We start from the raw sequence: 19,074 nt of genomic DNA on the forward strand, positions 1-19,074 counted from the left end.
CTGACCTGTTCAGTTTCCCCTTTCATTTAGCCAGGGCTGAATAATATGCAGTGTTTATTTTAATAATATTTTCTTAGCGGAGGCTTTTGGCCCATCCAGATGCTGAACTGCTGTGAGGTTATTTTGCTGAAGTCTCACTACTGTGCTAAGTAGTAATTATAGCTTGGTTTTTCACCAATTTTTCTCTTATTCTTTATAGCTGAATAGCTAAGCTTTATTTGAAATAAAATCTGTTTGCTGCTAACTCACTCAAGATATTTGAAATAAACATTTCCTTTCCCCGCTCCTGTTTCTTAAATCGATCCCCTCCTTTCTTTAAAGCATCAGTTGGTAACACCACCCCCCCTTTCCCGCCCCTTCAGTTTGCTTTCCTATTTTGACTTTGTTTATATTAAAGTGACTACTGACTGCATGTCTCTGGCTGTGATTGTACAAGCTGAGGTATTTTAAGGGATCTGCTTGTCTGATAGTGTGTGCCAGCAGTTTCTGAAAGTAAGGCTCTTGCAAAGGCTTTATATTGGCCACACAAAGTCATTCTTAACACTTAATATTCGAGAATTTTGGCCCTACAAGCTTGATGAACAACACCGAGTGTCAAGATTTTGTATTTGCTGTATATATAATTCCCATTATAGGCCTGGGAATGAAAAAGTTACATAAATCAAATCCTAATCTCCTTTCTTGCTTCAGCTCTACCTTGTAAAAAGCTTCTACTGTGGTATTCGAAAACCAGAACAATTTACTTGTTCCCCTCGTGGTTCCTAACAAACAAAACCACTTCATTTAAAACTCAGTAGACAAGTTTTCCTGCAACCGCTTTGTAGACAAGGGGTAGTGTTGAACCACAATTTTCTTTTAAATACTGCAAATTCTCCTTCTCTGCTGGTGCATAATACTTACAGCACAGTCTGTAATACTCTGAAAACCTTTCTTGGCACCCAGCATTTTATAAAAAAAGGTTTCATTGTAAAAATAGAAATTTGGCTTGTGCTGGGAAGGAGCCTATATATATAGACCATGTTAGTCTATACTTGCATACAATTTTTACTGAAAGATACATATTTTAAAATTAAAATTAATTACTCATTTAGATGAAGGCAAAATGTAGCACAATTGTTTTCATAAAATTTATTTTGAAAGTTTGGAAGATGTTATTCATAAAGTATGTTTGGGAAGTGGTGAAAGAATAGACTAAGGTTTTTACTTTTAAAGTTTTATACTTTTCATTATTGATCTAATTCTTTTACATTGAACTGTGTAAGTCTGAGGACTAACTTACTGTTCTATAAAACTAGACACCTGTTCATTTTAACTTAATCTGAAAGTCCAAAAGCATTCAAGATGTATTTTACCCCTTTTTTAGAAGACGAAGGAAAGAACATCAAAGTAGTAAAAATGGCACTCAATTCAAGGGGAAGAATCATAAATACTAATATCAGTTCTGTTTTCCGGCTGATGTCACCCTCATCTCTCACGGAGGGAGTTAGCTCAGTCCAGAGCACCAGTTAAATACAGGAGAGCACTCTGTGCTCAACTCTCTTCAGTGGTCATTAAAAATCTGCAATAAATACTGGCCATTTGTAAGTTAGTTTAGGTGCAGTAACTATTTTGAAACTGATTTTGCACTTCTTGCAGTGATTTTTCATGCTGAAGTTTTACTCTTTAGCACTACATTGTTCCAAGGTCCCGTGAAATGCTTCTATTCATGTGTTTTCCTTCACCAGGTTGCTTGTGCTCCACACATCCGTAACAACTGTGATTTGAAACAGCATCCCTTAGCACAGAGTGCTGTTAATGATTCTCTGCTTGAAATGGTGGAAAGCCAGGGAGCAGTGGGCTGGAGAGAAGCACAAGTACGAGTCGTTATCCAAAGGGTGTACTGTTTGCCTGCAAGAGAAGGTTACGGAAGCCACGTTCAAGGAAACAAGCCTCTTTGTGCAACACCCATCATAAATTCAGATCCACCAAATGTTAGGTGAGTAGTAAGATGCATGGAAATTTTCCTGTTGAGGCTGTGATATATGAGAAACGGAAGAGGAGGGAGTTTGGAAATGCCATCTTTAGTCATGAGCTTGCAGGGAATAAGCACGCTCAGCAAGACGCAACGCTCTTGGTGGAAGTGGTGTGGTTTTATGATAGGTATAGTGTGACACAGAAGTAGTCCTGCCCAGAGGAGGGAAGGATCCGTCTATAGTTTATGTCACCAACAGATGACAGGAAGATTGAAAATGAATTAATGGGAAGTTAATTTAAAACCAGTGATGATCATTGACATCTTATACTGTTCCTTGAGTTTCACAGAATAACTGTTACTTCCCATTTACCTATTTCAGTCTCCAGTATTCTCTGCTAGTAAGTTATGCTCCTGGAGCGGTCTTTTAAAACAAAAGAAAAATACATAGAAAAATGGAGAAATGAAAGGCTTTTCTAAAATGGGGATTTTGCACAGATGCCATCAGAGAAACATAGGTGTACACGTGCAGACTTCCATTTTGAAGCCACTGGAAAGAGCTCCTGTTACTTCTGGAAATCTGGAGGTCACAGCAGTTCAGCTCCTCTGTAGTAAAAAGTGATCTGGTGTCAAAACATTAACACCAATGCAGAAATCTTATACACAAAACCCATGGAGCATACAGCTTTAGACCAATGGTTTTAGCCTCTTCTGTTTTCGTCATTGCATCCTAACACTGGTCTGTTTTCGGTGTAGGAAATCAAGAATGGGACCTTGTTTTCTTAAGTTCAAAATGTATGCCAGACACAGTTTTCCCTTCTGACCAGTGCTGAACTGTTGAACCCTTTCCTTCTCCTTTTATGATCCTCAAGGTTTGAGACCAAAGACTGATTTCAAAGTCTTTCTCGGCAACTCTGGGTTGTGTGTCTGTTACTGAATTTCCTTCCTTTGGTTTTGCACTAACTTTTGGTTCATGCTGGCTTAAAATTTTAAAAGGTAAGATATATTCGATTTTGTTTTCACTCAGGGAGCTTATTAAAGTGAGTTGCAGTGGTAGAGCTTACATAACGCTTCTAAGTTCAGCCTTTCAGGACATTAGGAGAGCTACCTTCCTGCAGAGTTTAGGACCTGAATGGAGATGTGCAATTAGTTTAAAAGGTCCCATTGAGAACTCTCCAGATGTAATTTGCAACATGCTTTGAAGGGATTTTTCAAAGGTTTGAAGAATTTGAGTTCCTCTAAGCCACCCTGCTGGTGGGTAGTAGCGTGCTCACAGGTCCTTCTTCCTGAGCTTTTGAAATACTGGAATTCTCCCAATTCTTGCTACCTTGTAAGCCACTGGATAATTTACAGCACTCATTTCGATCAATAAAATGCCTCCAGGGGGAATTTAGGAAGATTGGTCTTTCTTAAAATGCAATCATGGTTACCACCCACAGAAAAGTAATTATCCACAGCCTTGTCCCCAATATTTTTTGAAAGCTCCTTTGCATATAATAGTTACATTGACCCTAACTTGAGTTATTTTTTAAAAAAGTAATCAGTATGTATTGTTGTGTGAACTCCTTGCTTTATATTTAATTAATTCTTGCTATAATATTTTTTTTTTTTTAAGTGAGAGGAAAAGCACTTTACCAGCCCCACGTCAATATGTGATTTTGAGGACAGTATTCCTCCGCATAGATTTTCTTCCAGAGGGCTACATTTGTTCAAAAGTCAGGGCAGCTGACAGTTATTATTCAAGCTGATTTTTAACAGCATCAATTCTAGCAGAGTTCAAATGATAATACAGTCTCGATACTTCCTTTCCAACTTTTAACCAAAAGTATACTTAATTTGTAGTCACACAATTTGAGGTAGTTAACCTGCCTGAGCCCACACCCTTCACAGGAATGGGGTGAAAGAAAACAGAAATCTCAGATTGCACTTCTTATGTCAAACTTGAAATAGAAATAAAATTAAAAATGAGAGTCCGGTGCTTCTGAGTACATGCTGTAGCTGGGTATTCTCATGTGCAGTTGTAAAACTGGCCTCTAGGATGTTCCTCAAGTTTTATCAATGTCCTAGCTTAGAGAAGAGCTTGGTTGTTGTCGTTCATAGCTATCAGACTGTCTTTTGGATCCTGAAGAGAAAAATCAACCCACTTTCTCTTTTGCAAAGACGAGAACGAACGCTTCTTTTGAAGACTGAGGAATGGAAAACACCTCATACTCCTTTATCAGCTGCTGTTTCCATGGCTGATAGGCATCCACATGCGACTTCTCTCCTCTATCAAAAATGTCTGTGTCTGTCACCTGATAGTGAGCAAAAGAGTCCAACGCCCTCTGGCAGTCCTTTGAACCAACTGATGGCTTAATCTTTTGTAATTAAAAAACCCTCTTTTTTTCTTTTTTACTTTTTGTGAAGTAAAACTGCCATGAAAGCAAAGTTTGTATTTTATGTGGCAAGATGAGTTAGATAATTCACTGTTTCGTAAACAAAAGTTTCTAATTAGATATCAAGGTAGGTGAATAGTTAATTGATTTGTATTTTAGGCTGGCTTATTGTATATCTTCTTTTGTAGCACTCCACAATACCCTAGATGTTGTTGCCATAGGGAAGCACAAAAAACACAGTAAGCTGGAAAGAGGCATGAAATTAAATGCAGAGCAGGGAGAAGTGATGCATTTTGTTTAAGGCATCCAGTTTCTAGAAAGAGACTGGCAAATTGTGGGAGAAGCCTCAATTTTCATTGTAAGGAAATGGATTCATTTACTTGGTTAAAACTAACGTAGAAATTACTAAGCATAGAAATTACAGTAATGCCTATATGCGTCTAGCTTTTATTGTTCATAAATACACGTATGTAGAATACAGCCTTATACTGATAAACAAATGGGTACGTCTGATGGGTTTAAGTCTGGTTAGCTGAAGTATCTAAAGCATTTTCTGAGGACGCTGAGAAATTATTACAGAGACTGAGAAGTTCTCTGGCTTCTGTTGTACATATATTGGTCCCACGTTCCCTGCATTACTGTCGAATCATTTGCCTTTCCCCCCCATAATTAACTGCTCTTGCAAATGGACTTTTCATGCTGAAGGAGTTCCATGGGGGAAAAAAAAAAGAAAATATGACTTGCCGTGACTGTCTGCCCATTTCCAGCATTCCTGGCATACTTTTTGCTGCCTTTTCCCCTCTGATGAGAGAGATACTTTTGCTAATGACACAACACGTGTTTGTCTAAACACGATTATTTTGACTCTTTTTGTAAAAGGCCTGGCTTGCACATATGAGGATCCCAAAGAGACTCCTGTCAACCTGAGGAGCTCACTGGCGCTGAGGTGTCTGACTCACTGCGTCGGCCTTGTACTTTGTGTTCCTGGGATAAAGCAGTGTATAATTTGGATTTTGCTCTTGCCAGTATCTGTTTGTTTTGAGCAGGCCACGTGAGTTCAGTAAAAAATAGAGCTGGTCAGTTTTATGCCTTAAAGGCCAGGGCTAGTCGTGTGGTAGTTGGTGAAACTAAAATAGATGCATTTTTAAGACTATTAGGCAGTTAAACTGGGCAGAGCACTCAAAAGATTTGGGTGAGGAGGCTGAACAGAAAAGGGTGTTGTCTATTAAAAAGGAAAAGCTAACCACTGCTAATATCAGGCAGTGCTAGCTATAGCTGTGAATACACATTTTAAAATCTTTGTGGGTGACTACAGAAAGTTTCCATTCGCTTCTCTTGGCATATGTTTTGACCTACTTCCTACCTGAATGTTAGCATTCTAGCCTGCTATAACTTTCTATTCCAAGAACAAAACAAAGACATTTACTTTAAAAAATAATGTGATCTGCCTCTATGCACTAGTCATCAGTGGTTCTTTCAGATTTGCTCTTTATTTTGTTTTCAATTTACTAGATCTTAGAGAAATGGAAAGGCCGGCTACCATGCAAGTAGGACCCTTGGGGAGCAAAATATTTAGAAGAGCTGAGGATTTGTTTGAGAGGCTGGAAGAAATAGAAGCGTGGGGAAAGTCTTTCTTTTTCTGAGCAGGCCCCCAGAAGCACGATAGTCAGTTGCTGGGATTCATTATGCTCCAGCAAGTTGTTGCAAGTTTTTGAGTAGTCTGTTCCTACGTAAGTCTGTGTAAAACAGTTTTATTGGTGAGTGGTAATCCTGTAAAACTAATTCATTTCAAAGCTGGATTTCCTTTTTTCCTCTTTTTCTTCATCTAATAATCTTTGCTGTTTATCTTAGTACAAATCTAGCCAATGGGTTAACCTGTCTGGCAGCATGCACAGCTGAAAGTTGAGTGTCAAGTGCTGCAACTAGCATTCCAAGTTGGTGGACTAATGTATTGAAAAGTCACCCTTCTGGTACAGAAAACCTAGCTTAAATTTTATAAAGCATATTGAAATAAACAACAACAACAACAACAAAACCCTGGAGGTCTTCTTATTTGAAAAGAGCCCAGATTGGAAAGGACTGTCGTGAAAGATCCATGTTCACAGATGCTAACATCTGTCAGAATGTTTTTTGTGGCTGACTTAAATCTGTTTACAGCATTCCATTTGTTTTTTGTGTTTTTTCAACAAAACATTTTAAATGGAATGGTCATAAATGCAAGTTTTTAAAAATTACATTATGTTTCTGGGATGTGATTTTTCAAGTGGGAAATAAACAGGAAATAGGTAACTGAAGTGCAGTAGAGAGTACTCCATAAGCTAGAAGTTTTCTCTGATTTCCCCTTTTCAGATACTTCTCAGAAGTGAAGATACGTGCTTCTAATATTCTTGCAAAGTAGTCTAATTGCTACTTGACAGACTTGTGATAGTTCTCCTAACAGCTGTGGTTCAAGGTCTAGTAACCTGTTTCTGCTTTGAAGTCTCTTTCCCCCCCGCCCCCCTTTTTTTTTATTCACAGTTAAGACTCCGCGACACTTGGATTATTCCTTTTTGCCTCCACCCCACTGTATTTGTAATTCTCAAACAGAGAGTAAGGATAAAAGACTGTTGGAAAAACAGCTTTGTTATCACATTGTCCAGCTGAGATGTTAAATTGTATTATATATTTAACACTGTAGCTTCCCTGTGTTGTTGCCCAGATAGCCCTGAAAGTGTTTTCCCTGCTGGTGATGCTGCAGACGGATAGATGGAACTTGGGCTTCTTCCAGTGCCACTGTAGTACAACAATTTGTTAATTTGACATTACCGTTTATTTTTCAGTGCTAAATATTTACATAATCTTATTCTGTCCAAGGGCAAGGTGAAAGCACTGTTATCTGATATACTCTGTACAAAGACAAAAAAGGACCCCTCAACATACACCACTGGTTTTCGGCCCTGCACCAGGAATAGGCGATTAAACAATTTGCTGTTGTTCTAAAATATGTCAGGGCAGTGGTAAAAGCTGCTGATATAGAAGAGTCTCGAGAAGACAGTAGCCAGCATAGACCACAAGTGTGACAGGGATTCAGTCTCTTTGGAAAGCAAATGGGTAGGAACAGAACCCAACTGTCAGATGGCCAACACTGGGTGTGCAGGCTCCTGTATGTGTCTAGCATAAAAGGAGACACTGGTTGCTACCTTATAGTTCCTCCATACTCAAGTGCTTAGACTGATCAGTAAGTGCCTGTATCTTCACAGAAGATATTCACGCCCCCCTCAAGCCTTTTGTTGGTCAAGAAGAAGTAGCAGCTGTACTTACTGATGTATTCCCCATGATAGAGAAATTGCAGAGATCCACGAATAACAGAGAGAGACACATAAATGGTATAGAAGCATCATTATGTAGAGTTGTGTATTTGCCACCACTTACCTTGTAACCATACGTTTTCACACCTCCCACATCTGATGGTTGCATGCAGGGCTTTAGAAAGCTGGGGAAGCTTTATTGCACCCGAACGCCTCATTTCCCACTGCTGTCTGTTTTATGGCTGTATCCACCCAACTGATTGTATTCAAGGGAATATGTAAGTGGCGGGAATGGGAAGAACGATGTGGTTCTCCCATATGTTATCCTGTAGTGGAGACCAGTCTAGGGAGCAGAAAGGGAACAATTTTAAAAGGTAATTTTCCACCCCTAGAGCCACAATCAAGGTATGTGCTGTTGTACGTTGTCTGGTTTAAACCAGGAATAGTAATTTTCCAGCACCTGTTATTTGTCAAGAATTATTCTAAGATGGCCTATGTAAAAGGTATGGAATCTTTCCCTTGGTTTTGACCTTTCTTCCCCTTGAATTTTTGTATCTCCAAAAGTTATGTGGCTGACATAACTGAGAGCAGAAATCCTCCATGTGTGTTTTACACCTCTACCTTTCACTGACTACATGACTTCAGTCTTGACCTGGAGGAAGTGTTAAAGTCGTTCTGGAGCTCTCCAAAACTTTTACAAAAGCCAGATTGTGTCTCTGAGATTTGTTTTCCTGCTACCATGGTACAGAAGGCAAGGGCCATGAGCAGTGATAAATGTTGTAAATGCCTAGATGGACACACGCTGAGCTAACAGTTGGGAGAGAAATTTAACCACACAAATACTGCACGCGATTTCTGTGCAACTTGGGCAAGTAAGCACTCTTTGTATGCACAGCCTTAAGTATCTGCATAGATCAGCAGATGTGCAAAGAAATATAATAGCAGGGAGATTCTTAGAAATAACTTTTTGTCAGTTTTGTAGAAGTTTCTGTTTGGATATAACAAATCAGTACTCCTTGGAAAGGCGATACGAACATACTCTTTGGGGAAGAAGGAGGTTTTTTCTCCCAAAGAATACAGAATCAGGAATACACTGTCCTATGTGGCTTTAAAATTATGGGCACACTCTAGTAATTGAGACAAGACAGGCTTTGAAAGGGGCAACACTGCTGGGACAGGCCTGGACATAGGCCTGGACATCTGTATCTGAGGCTTTTACACACTTTCTTTTCTAGAATACAAAAGATTTAAGATGCAGCAAACAATACAAATAAAATAAAGCTCCTCAGAGAAGACAATCTTAACTAATTCTTTCAGTAAGCGTTGTGGTTTGAAATTGGTGTGTAACTTAGAAATGCACTTAAGGAAGTTACCTGAACCTCACGCGCCAGTCCTGGCTGGCTGCAGCGCCTGCTGGTTTTGTTCCGTTCCTTGCAGCCAAAGGCAGCCAGCAACATCGCACTGGGTGAGGATCTGCTACAGGCTGTGCTGAAATCCTCAAACGCATTTCGGTTAATACCTCCACCCCCTCTTTGGCGAAAGGGGGCTTCACAGGGTTTGGAAAAGAACACACTCCTCAAACGAGAAAAGTGATGAGCAAAGGCCTGGGATGAACTTCCTGCGTATTACACTTCACAGTATAAGGACTCAAGTGGCATGGTGGTTCAGAGAGATTTACTTATTTTTGTGGTTTTAGTCCTACAGTAAGAAAGAAGAAATTATTCACCTGACACTTACTGCCTGATATATGTTCGAAATGGTTTTGTAACTCCTTGAATTTACATGCCTGATGTGAGGTCTGTGTTCGGCTGCAGTGTGAGCTCCTCTGGACAGCCTGCTTAAGGCTAGGGCTGAATGCAAAATATATTTCGCAGTGTGAGCTCCTCTGGACAGCCTGCTTTACAAGTGCTTAAGGCTAGGGCTGAATGCAAAATATATTTCAGAGAGGTGTCACATTTAAAAGGGACCAAGAATGATGTCATGAAGTTGCAGAGTATAATTTTTGGTCATGTTTGTGCTGTGAGCTGTTTCATTCCATATCACACAGTAACAGGATTTTATATACGTATTTTAAAAATTATTTCTCTGTATCAGTGTCCCAACTTTGGCACTCTTTCGGTGGTATGCCAGCCATTGAGGAGGATCTCACACAAGGAGCTCCAGATCCTGCCCTTCTGGAGGTGCTAATCTGAGCCATCAGGCAGTTACCACCAGCCAACTGTAAATACCTTTGTGCAATGGCATACTCCAGCTCAGGGGCGCTTACTGATCTGTGCAACTAGAGGTGCAAGGGCTACATCTGAAAGCTGACTTCATACGGCCACCTGAGAGTGGGGTGAGGGTATTGGATCGCTCCCGGTCACCTTCCCTGTGTCTGCAGCAGTGGAAGGAAGGAGGCAAAGATGGAAGTGAAAGCAGCAAACTGGCTCTCCCCAGCTTTGTGCTGGGTCCTCTGCCCAGGAAGCTGTTGTCCTGTCTTTCACATACACACAATGTAGATAGCAGGTAGGAGCAAAGTTCCAGTGCAAGGCACAGTGAAGTCTCTACTGTGTTTCTACCTCCCATGCATTTGCGCTGCAATTTGACACTTGGAACTTGTGCTGTCACTGTATGATCTCATCTTCTCCTGTACAGCAGCATCGTCCTTACCTAGGAAGATGGCTTTAAGGAAATTATTATAAAAATATAAAGTTATTCCATATTTCTCAGTAGTTTCCCTACTATTCTAGACCAAGGGCAGCCATGGACTTAAAAGTGTCTGCCTGGAAGGTGGGGTACGGTCCCTACCACAGCTGTGAAATCGTGGTCCTGATTCAGCATGTGCTGCAGGAACTCCACCAGCAAGGAGGTGTTCACTTCTGTGAGTGAACAGGGGAACTGCAAGGAATGGACCATTAGTGAGGTGGGATAAGAGATTGTACTGGAGTCCTAGCTTCACAGAAGTGGGAAGTGTAGTTTGGATCATGGAAGTAAAATCCCAGGCAATGGAGTGCGTGGTAGGTCATGGGAGAAGGAAGTAATGCATGGAGCTGAGGTCCTCACATGAGGAATATGAGTGGTCATAAGGTACTAAAATACCATTTTGTGCAAGTTAGTGCTCTGTCTGCCCATTAATTTCCCTTGAGCCTATGTAGTTCCTGCTGTGGATTTCCTCTCCGAGGCAGGAACTTTCCCCACTATTGAACTCAAATATGATCTAGTCATGACAGCTACAGATGTTCTTGTCTTTGTCCTGTAACGATAGGATTATGCATTTTCCCCTGCCTCTGAACAAATGCCAAAATTTGTAAATTCTGTTTGACATGAGGAAAAATGTGCAAGGAAATTAATCTGATTGGAACAACAAGTTATGTCATGTCTTAGAGTCATAAATTAACTGACCGTAGTAATATAACGTAAATGGGAAGTGGAAGAGCTTGTTAGCAAAAACATTCAGTGCCTAATCTTCACAAAAGTGGTTTTAATTGCTTTATTTCTGTATAATTGTAAGTGCACATTTCCTTCGCAAGGGAGCTGAAAACTGTCAAAACTTTCTTGCTACAGCCTGGGCTGTTTAGTCATGATTAAAAATATCTGTGATAGGAGCTCCTCTATACCTTGGTGCTTCTGTGTATCTGAGTCATCATCCATATTTGGACTGCCAGGGTTTGGGGGAGAATTGTAGCAATAACATCCTGAGAAAACAGGCATTTGAAGTGGATGCCTCAACAGTCAGGGAAATCGGTGGCTCTCAGACTGCACTTCAACAGTGTAAGTGGAGAGGAACTCTGCTGAGGTCATGGATTTGTAAGAAATGAGTTGGAAATCAGGTTATGCACGCCAAGGAGAAGGGGGAGAACGCAAAGCAAAAAGAGGTGCCACCTCTAATTTGGAGGTTGTAACTTCAGCAAATCAACAAACTGCACTCAGCTAGTTTATTTTTAAATGCTTGCAAAGGGTTATGCCATGTTGGAAAACATCTCTGTGTTAGATTTAAGAAAATCCTGCATAGCCAAATAGATTGTATTCTAACTTTCATATGATCCCTGAAGCTGGATTTGGGATGACTGGCATGGATGCAGTTGCTGTTTGGGTAGTGCAAATCAGAGGAAATTAAAAAAATAATGTATTGGACAAACTCGTGAGAATGAAGGATCATGATACTTGGAAATAAGAATTTTTTTAAAGGTATTCCTGAGTATTTCTAAGCTTTTTGGGTGCAGAACCCAAAATTTCATCAGCCTCATGTAAAGAATTTCCTCTATAAAAATGGGAAAGAAAAAAAGCTGGGTATGACTCCTACTTACTGGTGGGACTTCAGAAGCTGAGGTTTTAAGATACACATCCAATATTTTGAAATAGAAAATAAGTCTGAAAACAGGCAGTACTGTTATATGCTTTATGTGCTTCTAAAAGAAGGCTTCCCTTGCACAGAATCACAGAATCGTTTAGGTTGGAAAAGACCTTTAAGATCATCAAGCCTTTCTGTTAACCTAGCACTGCCAAGTTCACCACTAAACCATCTCCCTAAGCACCACGTCTGCCCATCTCTAAATACCTTCAAGGATGAGGACTCAACCACTTCCCTGGGCAGCCCATTCCAATGCTTAACAACCCTTTCCGTGAAGGCATTTTTCCTAATGTCCAACCTAAACCTGCCCTGGCGCAACTTGAGGCCGTTTCCTCTTCTATGGTTTGTGACTTGGGAGAAGAGACCAACACCCACCTCGCTACAGCCCCCTGTAAGGCAGTTGTAGAAAGCGATAAGGTCTCCCCTCAGCCTCCTCTTCTCCAGGCTAAACAACCCCCATTCCCTCAGCCGTTCCTCACAAGACTTGTGCTCCAGACCCCTCACCAGCTTCTTTGCCCTTCTCTGGACATGCTCCAGCACCTCAATGTCCTTCTTGTATTGAGGGGCCCAAAACTGCAGAACACAGTATTTGAGGTGCGGCCGCACCAGTTTTTCCTGTAAAGTGGGCTAATGAGAGGTGGGCTAATCAGAGAACGCTGGCTTGTGCCAATTGTTGGGAACCAGCAAACACAGGGCTTGAAGGAATTGTCTTTAGCCTAGCGGAGTGGATAGCAAGCCAGCGGGCCTGGCCTCCCAGCAAAGACCTGAAGGGTTTGTCTTTTTCTGAGGTCACCTGCTGAAGAAATGCATAGAAACAGATAGTGACAAAGTGCCTGTTTTCAGGACAAAACTATTTTAAAATAGCAGATAAACAGTCCAATAGTCAAAGAATAATGAAGAATGTGTGGTCTGTGCAGCACGGTTGAATAAGAATTGCTGAGTCTTGTAGCCCTTCAATTTGTCTGAATTTGTAACCCTGGGGTTGCATGCATCCTCTTTTCCATGAAATCGTTTGGTTTTTCCTTTTCTGTATATGAACTGGATAAATCTGAGTCTTTCCTGCAGTTTTGTTTTATATTTGGTACAACGAAAATATAAATCCTGTAGTGAGTTTTGAGAGCGCGCGGAGTTGTGAAGTATGAAGTGTTGTTTCTCTGCTCCGTGTATGTCACTGCACGCACTCTTTATTCTAACCGAATTCATAACAGCAGCACAGCAAAGCAAAGCAATATTGCAGCAAAAACGTAGTAATACATTGTAAGAATCGGGCTGTGTTCAGCTTCAGCGCGGGCTGACATTTTTATGCCCGTAGGTCAGTCCCTTGCTTAAGAGATATTTCCTTCCTTTATCCGAGCCGTCACTGAAAGCCCAGGGCTCCGGGTTGCGGGAGGATTTGCTGGGCGAGGCGGGCGGCCACGTGGTTCGTCTCTCCCCCTGCGTCCCCCATGCTCAGTGTGTCTCTGCACACGCTGTTCGGTAAACAAACTTTGGAGAACCAGAGCGAGCTGGTTCAGAGCAGCCAGTTCATTCACACAGACCACTTGGAAAGTGATGCCTTTGCGCAGCCTTGACGTACGGGGCTGAGGGAAGTGGAGAAGTTAGTATTTATGTTTTCATTAATGCTTTTTATAGCTGCGAGCCAGCTGTAGCTAGTTAGCATTAGCCTAGGACATCTATTAGCGTGCAGACCTCTTACGCAGGATAAAGGGCTTCTGATGGAAACAGAGTTGTTACTCATGGTACTCATGGCTGTGTGTTTACATGAAGGCTGTTTGTGCTGACATGGGATATATATTAGAACAGCACGCACCTTTTTAATGAACAGATTTCCCAGGATTCTGTGTTCTTTGTGTCAAAACTTTTAGCGTAGCAAATTATAAGATTTGCATCTTTAAATGGCTTGCTGATTGTTTAAAAGCTATTCTTTTTAAATAATGCTTTGCAGCTACGCAGATACAAAAAAAAAATTCTGTTTAGCTCTTAAGACGAGTCGGGAATAAGCAGTATTCCTGCAAGTCTCGAACACACCAGTTTGGACTGCTAAATTTTTTTGCTATGAATGATGTAAGTGGCTGGCAGTAGCACAGGATAAATTGGACCTAAGGTTTTGGCCCAGAGGAATTGATGGCTCAGCTATCCTTCTCTGGTTTCTCCCAGTTCTTGCTTTTTCTTTTTTTTTTCCCCTCCTCTTCTGCAAGATAGTTATTCAGAAGGGTATTTAAAAATAAATAACAAAAGTAACTGCAAAACAGAGAATTAGGAAGGCACAAGAAGTGTTGTTTTTAGAGCTCCAGTATGACAAGCAGCGTGGTCTCTGGTATTTGCGTCAGTACGACACTTTCCTTTCCTGGTCAGTCAGTGTTCCCCAAACAATTCTGACAGCTCCGCTCATCCAGGCAAGGACAGAGGTGCCTAAGGAAGGACTAGGAAATTTTGTCTATACTCTACTTCTGCATTTCTGTAGAAGGTGTGGAATGAGCTTACTGCTTTCTCACACCTAATTTAGTCATTTTAATAGCTAAAGCTTTGGAATGGAAAGTTTCAGGACTGGCTTCCCTCGCAAGTTTTCTTCTCCTGAGAAAGGTAAATTGGACTGAAGACCATCATTGCTATTCCTCTTCTTCCCAGTTCTTTCGCCTCTACTTGCAGTGTGTTTTACAGAGACTAGAAAAGATGCCTGAGCCATTGTAAAATGGTCTCAGCCTGAATTTCCATTCCTTTTATCTTTGTCACAGTCCCACCATTGTCAGTGATGAACTCTTCAAGTCGAGGGGAATTCAAAAAGTTCATTGTAAAAAGCTTTAGTTTGCCTTGTTAAGCCTGGCCTCCTCATGAAAACGTTGATTACATCAGCCATCATCATGTCAGAATTATACCTTTATGGTTGACAAAGCTTTATAATGCTATTCTTTTTCATCTGCACAAGAGTATCTCTATGTGAAACTGCTGAGTAGCCCCAGATGCCAATGTCAACTCACATGGTTGAACTATGGTCTTACCAAGTTATCTCCCAAAATTGAATCACTTCTAATCTCCTATTCAGATAAATTTCCTCCACCCATCCATTTAGGTACGCCACCCTTAATGATCCACTTGAAAAGAACATGGCAAGCTCTTGAAAGCCCTGTGAGACTGTGGAAGCACAGCTCATGAATTATGCGTGCTCAGTGCCTATAGCTGTACTCTTGAAGTACAGGTGGGAGAACTTGTATCAGCAGCATCTAGACTTCCCTACAGAGCGTGTTCTGTGATTTGGCCCCCTATTACCTTTACAAATGTAGGTCAAGGCTCAGTTCATTCGAATTTGGAAGTCAGCTTGTCTTTTGAGGGCCAGAAGAATCCCTTCTTACTCAGGCAAAGTCAAGCTTTGATGTGCTCACGTTCTTCCTTTTAATGCAAACCAGCAAAATTATGCTGGAATGTTTTGCACCATTTGGTAAATCTGCTGGAGACTTTTGTTCATTGTGATCTGATAGAAAACATTTTTGTTCATATTTACTGTTCTCATAAATGCTTCATAAGTGGCTTTTATTATGTACATGGAAATGACCTATGTGGTGTCATCACGTGCTGGCCCTTGGGCTTGTTTTGAATTGACTGTTCTGCCATTCAGGGTCCTTTCTCATTTGTTCCTTATGCTTTTGTGACTGAAACGAAAACCTCTGTGCAAGAGCTTAGCTGGAGGAATGCGAAGAATTGGGAAAAGTAGTTTTATCCAACAGAGTTTTCCCACAAAGATGGCTGGGACAATCAGCATTGTGCTGCTAGCTTTGGATATTGTGGACATAGATCAGTATCAGATACTGTATTACCGGACCGTGTACCCTAAAAAACAATGCCTTTCTCCTCCTAACATTTGGCAAAGGTGTTTCTAGTGTTTTCTCAAAGGCCATGCTTCTGTGACATCTTATTTAGTACAGCCAAATTTAACATAACTAGATCTTGACTGACCAATCCTTTCCCTGAGTCTGTTGTCTGTTCTCTTCAATTTATGGGTCGTGCTAGTTTTTCCAACACAAAAAGAACATGTGTTTGGAAGTAAGGAGGCATTTTTGACCCTGGCAGAGCACCTGGTTACAGCGTGGATGTTCCCATTCCTCTAATGCTGTGATAGTGTAGGATAGTACATAATTATGCCCTGCAACCAAGTGAAATCTTTTTGACCAGATCTGGCAGGAGTTTTTCCCTGATTTTTTGGATGGCTTTTTCTGATGGCTTGGGGATGGTCTTTTTCTAGTGTTTTCTGTCCATAGCATCCTAATGAGGCGCATGATATGTGGGAGGCATGGACAGGAGAGAGATAAAGCTGCAATTTCTGTCATCAGGCAGTACTGAGTTGACAACTACTAATTTTATCTAATCTATTCACCAAATACCTTACTCCTTATGCTGAGTAATTGCTAGAAAACTCCCTTCCCTTGGCCCTTTTGCAAAATAGCTTAATGCATCTTTTTTCTCTATATATGTATGTATTATGCTAGTATATTTCAGATCTCAGAAATAATCGTGTTGCCTGCTTAAAAGAAAAAAGGCGACAATTGTCTTGCGGTACAGATGTACAAATGAAACGGATGCTGAAGAAGAAGGAGCTTTAAGGAGATACTGGAATCGGAGACCTTGTTGGTATGGTTGGGAAAGCCATCCATACACGCTAAAACATTAAGAAAGATAAGAGACAGGAGAAGAAATGAACACTGTTTTCTGTAGATTATTTACATGGCCTATTGTTCTCCACACACACACATTTGTTTAATCCATCTGTTAAAATTTGCTAAAGCATGTGAGCAGTCTAAGCAAACTGCTGCATATCTCATGTGCCTAGTCTGATGGGGCATGAACCTGATTAAGGTTTCTAGACACTTCTGTGATAACTGGAATGTGTACCTTATGGCAGAAGAGTGAAAAAAAAAATCTCTATTATTATACATATGGTGCCATTTACCAATAACAGGTTTTCATTTCTGTTTCTATTTGGAAATGCTGAGCTGAGTTAAGCTTCCAGACTAATCTGAATTGAAGGTCTCTGCTAAAATGTAAGTTACAGTGTCTATAAACCAATTGCCAGTTCATGTTGAGCACTGAAAACTATCAAATGTAAAGGGTCTTTATATACCAGTGACTTTGACAATATTTTAATTATCCTTTTTTCCCCCCAGTTATCAGTGACCTTTAACCACCACTTTCCTTCACCAGTCAAGTGCCATTTTCTCAATCCCCCACACTTAAAATCGAAAAACTCAGATGTTTTGTTCTCAGCAGTACTTCTTGTAGTGTATTGGAGTGTGTTCTTGCAGTTAGTCAAACTCACAGGTTTTCTTCATCCTGTTGTGAAGGAAGTGTTGGCTGACCAGGCTTTTCGAAGTGGGAAAGGAGAAGGGAAGATAAGATTGAAGGAGTGTTCCCATATTGGGCACTTAAGGTCAAGGATGAATGTACAGAAGATGTTGAAATTTTGGGAGAAACTCCAGGCAGGCAGTAAGTGACAGTGATGGTCTTGTTGGGCAGCTTCCCATGGGAGTTGGCAGGATGGTGCTATGTGAAAGACGTGGTAGGGTTAATTCTTCTAATGAGCAAGCGCTCAACTACGCTTCCAGTCATCAGTTTTTCTGGCTTGTGTCTGCTAAACTATCTGGTAGGGGAGTAGGAAATAAAAAAGAAATCCAAAGCAAGCTTTTTTTATTGTGAAATTATGACAATTTTGGTTTTCAACATAATGAGTTGTCCTGAAAATTCAGAGCCTTCAACCCATGCCCCTGACTCCCTTCCTCCACTGCCCCAGCAATGCAGAGAAATGCGGATAATCATAGCTTCCCTCTTTGCTGAAGGCTTACCTATATGCAGAATTCACAGAGAGATGAATGCCAAATATCTGGGGTGCACATTTAAACTCTGTTAATTTCCCACAGTAAAAGTATTTTGTTATGCACATCTGAAGGGATGTGCTAAGGGTTAGAGCCAGAAGGTTGTTGGGTGGTAGCTTGTCCGGTATTTTTCCCTCTAAATGCTTCTAGAGTCATCTTCCATCTTCTGCTCTTGGTCTCGGGACTAAGAGTTCGCTGTTCATCTTCATAGCAGCAGCACTCAAACTGGGTATTACAGAGTTCCTGCCAAGCCCTCTGCCTCTGAGAGGCGGGAGGTGAGGGAAGACCACCGGAGCGTGCTTGTGGGGGAGGCAGGGATGCTGATGCCCTAGGTGAGTGGAATGGGGGGTACGTCTGAGTGGCGGAGGCCAAGGTGGCCGCAGGGGAACGTGACCCCATGGGAGGCTGCTGCGCTCGCAGGGCTGGGCGTACGCACAAGCAGAGAGCAGGAGCCCAGAAAACATGTGGCTCCTGCTGTTGCTGAATCCCATCCTGCCAATTCTCCATGGAGGCCTCTAGTATGGGTTCAGTAGCTCCTGGCAGCCAGGGGCTCTCTGCGTTGCTCATTTGTCCTTTGGCTAGAGCTTGGGGAGCAGAGCTCCCTCAACAGCTCATCACATGCTCTGCTCTCCTCCCCGAAGCTCCCCAGTAGCACGTGCCCTTTCTCCTTTCCCCTACTTCGTGCACCGCTTCATTTGTGAACTGCTGTTTCAGAGCACCCTACAGCGTGCTTGGCTTCTTACCATATGGAAGTGCATTCCCTTCCCAAAGAACTAAAAGTCTGTTCGTTTTAAGACCTGACAATTAAGGTGATTACAAAATGGCTAGAGGGGGGATGAATTCCAGTTGCATCACTGGGGCCATGCAGTATCTCAGCAAAGACTAGTTCAGCTCAAAATGAAGTGTATTTGCAAGCAAGCGTAGTGTTGTTTGTGAGCTGGAAGCAACCCCTGCCTGTAGGTAGTCTGATATTTTCCATTATGAAAAATTCTTGTGACCTTTTGTTTGCAAAGCTGTTTCAACTCCATTGTTTGCTATAGACTTTTGATGTTCAAAGGGGAATGCCCTCAAGGTAGGAAAATGCCTTGTTTTCTTTGGCAGCAGCTACAGCTGGCTCTAGCATGGAAACAGTTGGGGTTGGAAAGGGAGAAGGGGGAGAGAGATAAGAGGCAGACTTTCCTCCTCCAGCCCAAGAGGTTCATGCCACCTGAGGCAGGAAATATTTCAAGATGAGAGACTAGAGAGCTGAAGTAAAGCCATTCCCAAGCCA

The 19,074-nt window shown here is 41.5% G+C and overlaps 1 protein-coding gene across 2 annotated transcripts in view; it reads left to right on the forward strand.

Moving 5' to 3' along the window:
* The window catches only part of SPIDR (scaffold protein involved in DNA repair), a 172,606-nt gene that overhangs the window by 101,256 nt on the left and 52,276 nt on the right, over positions 1–19,074 (forward strand). For both annotated transcript variants that reach the window (XM_035894945.1, XM_035894946.1), the window contains exon 6: positions 1,725–1,975. In XM_035894945.1, the coding sequence (XP_035750838.1) occupies positions 1,725–1,975 (251 nt within the window). The remainder of the gene's footprint in view (positions 1–1,724; positions 1,976–19,074) is intronic.

Source organism: Egretta garzetta, unplaced genomic scaffold (genome assembly GCF_000687185.1).
Source record: "Egretta garzetta isolate BGI_Z169 unplaced genomic scaffold, ASM68718v1 scaffold35, whole genome shotgun sequence".
Classification (NCBI taxonomy): domain Eukaryota; kingdom Metazoa; phylum Chordata; class Aves; order Pelecaniformes; family Ardeidae; genus Egretta; species Egretta garzetta.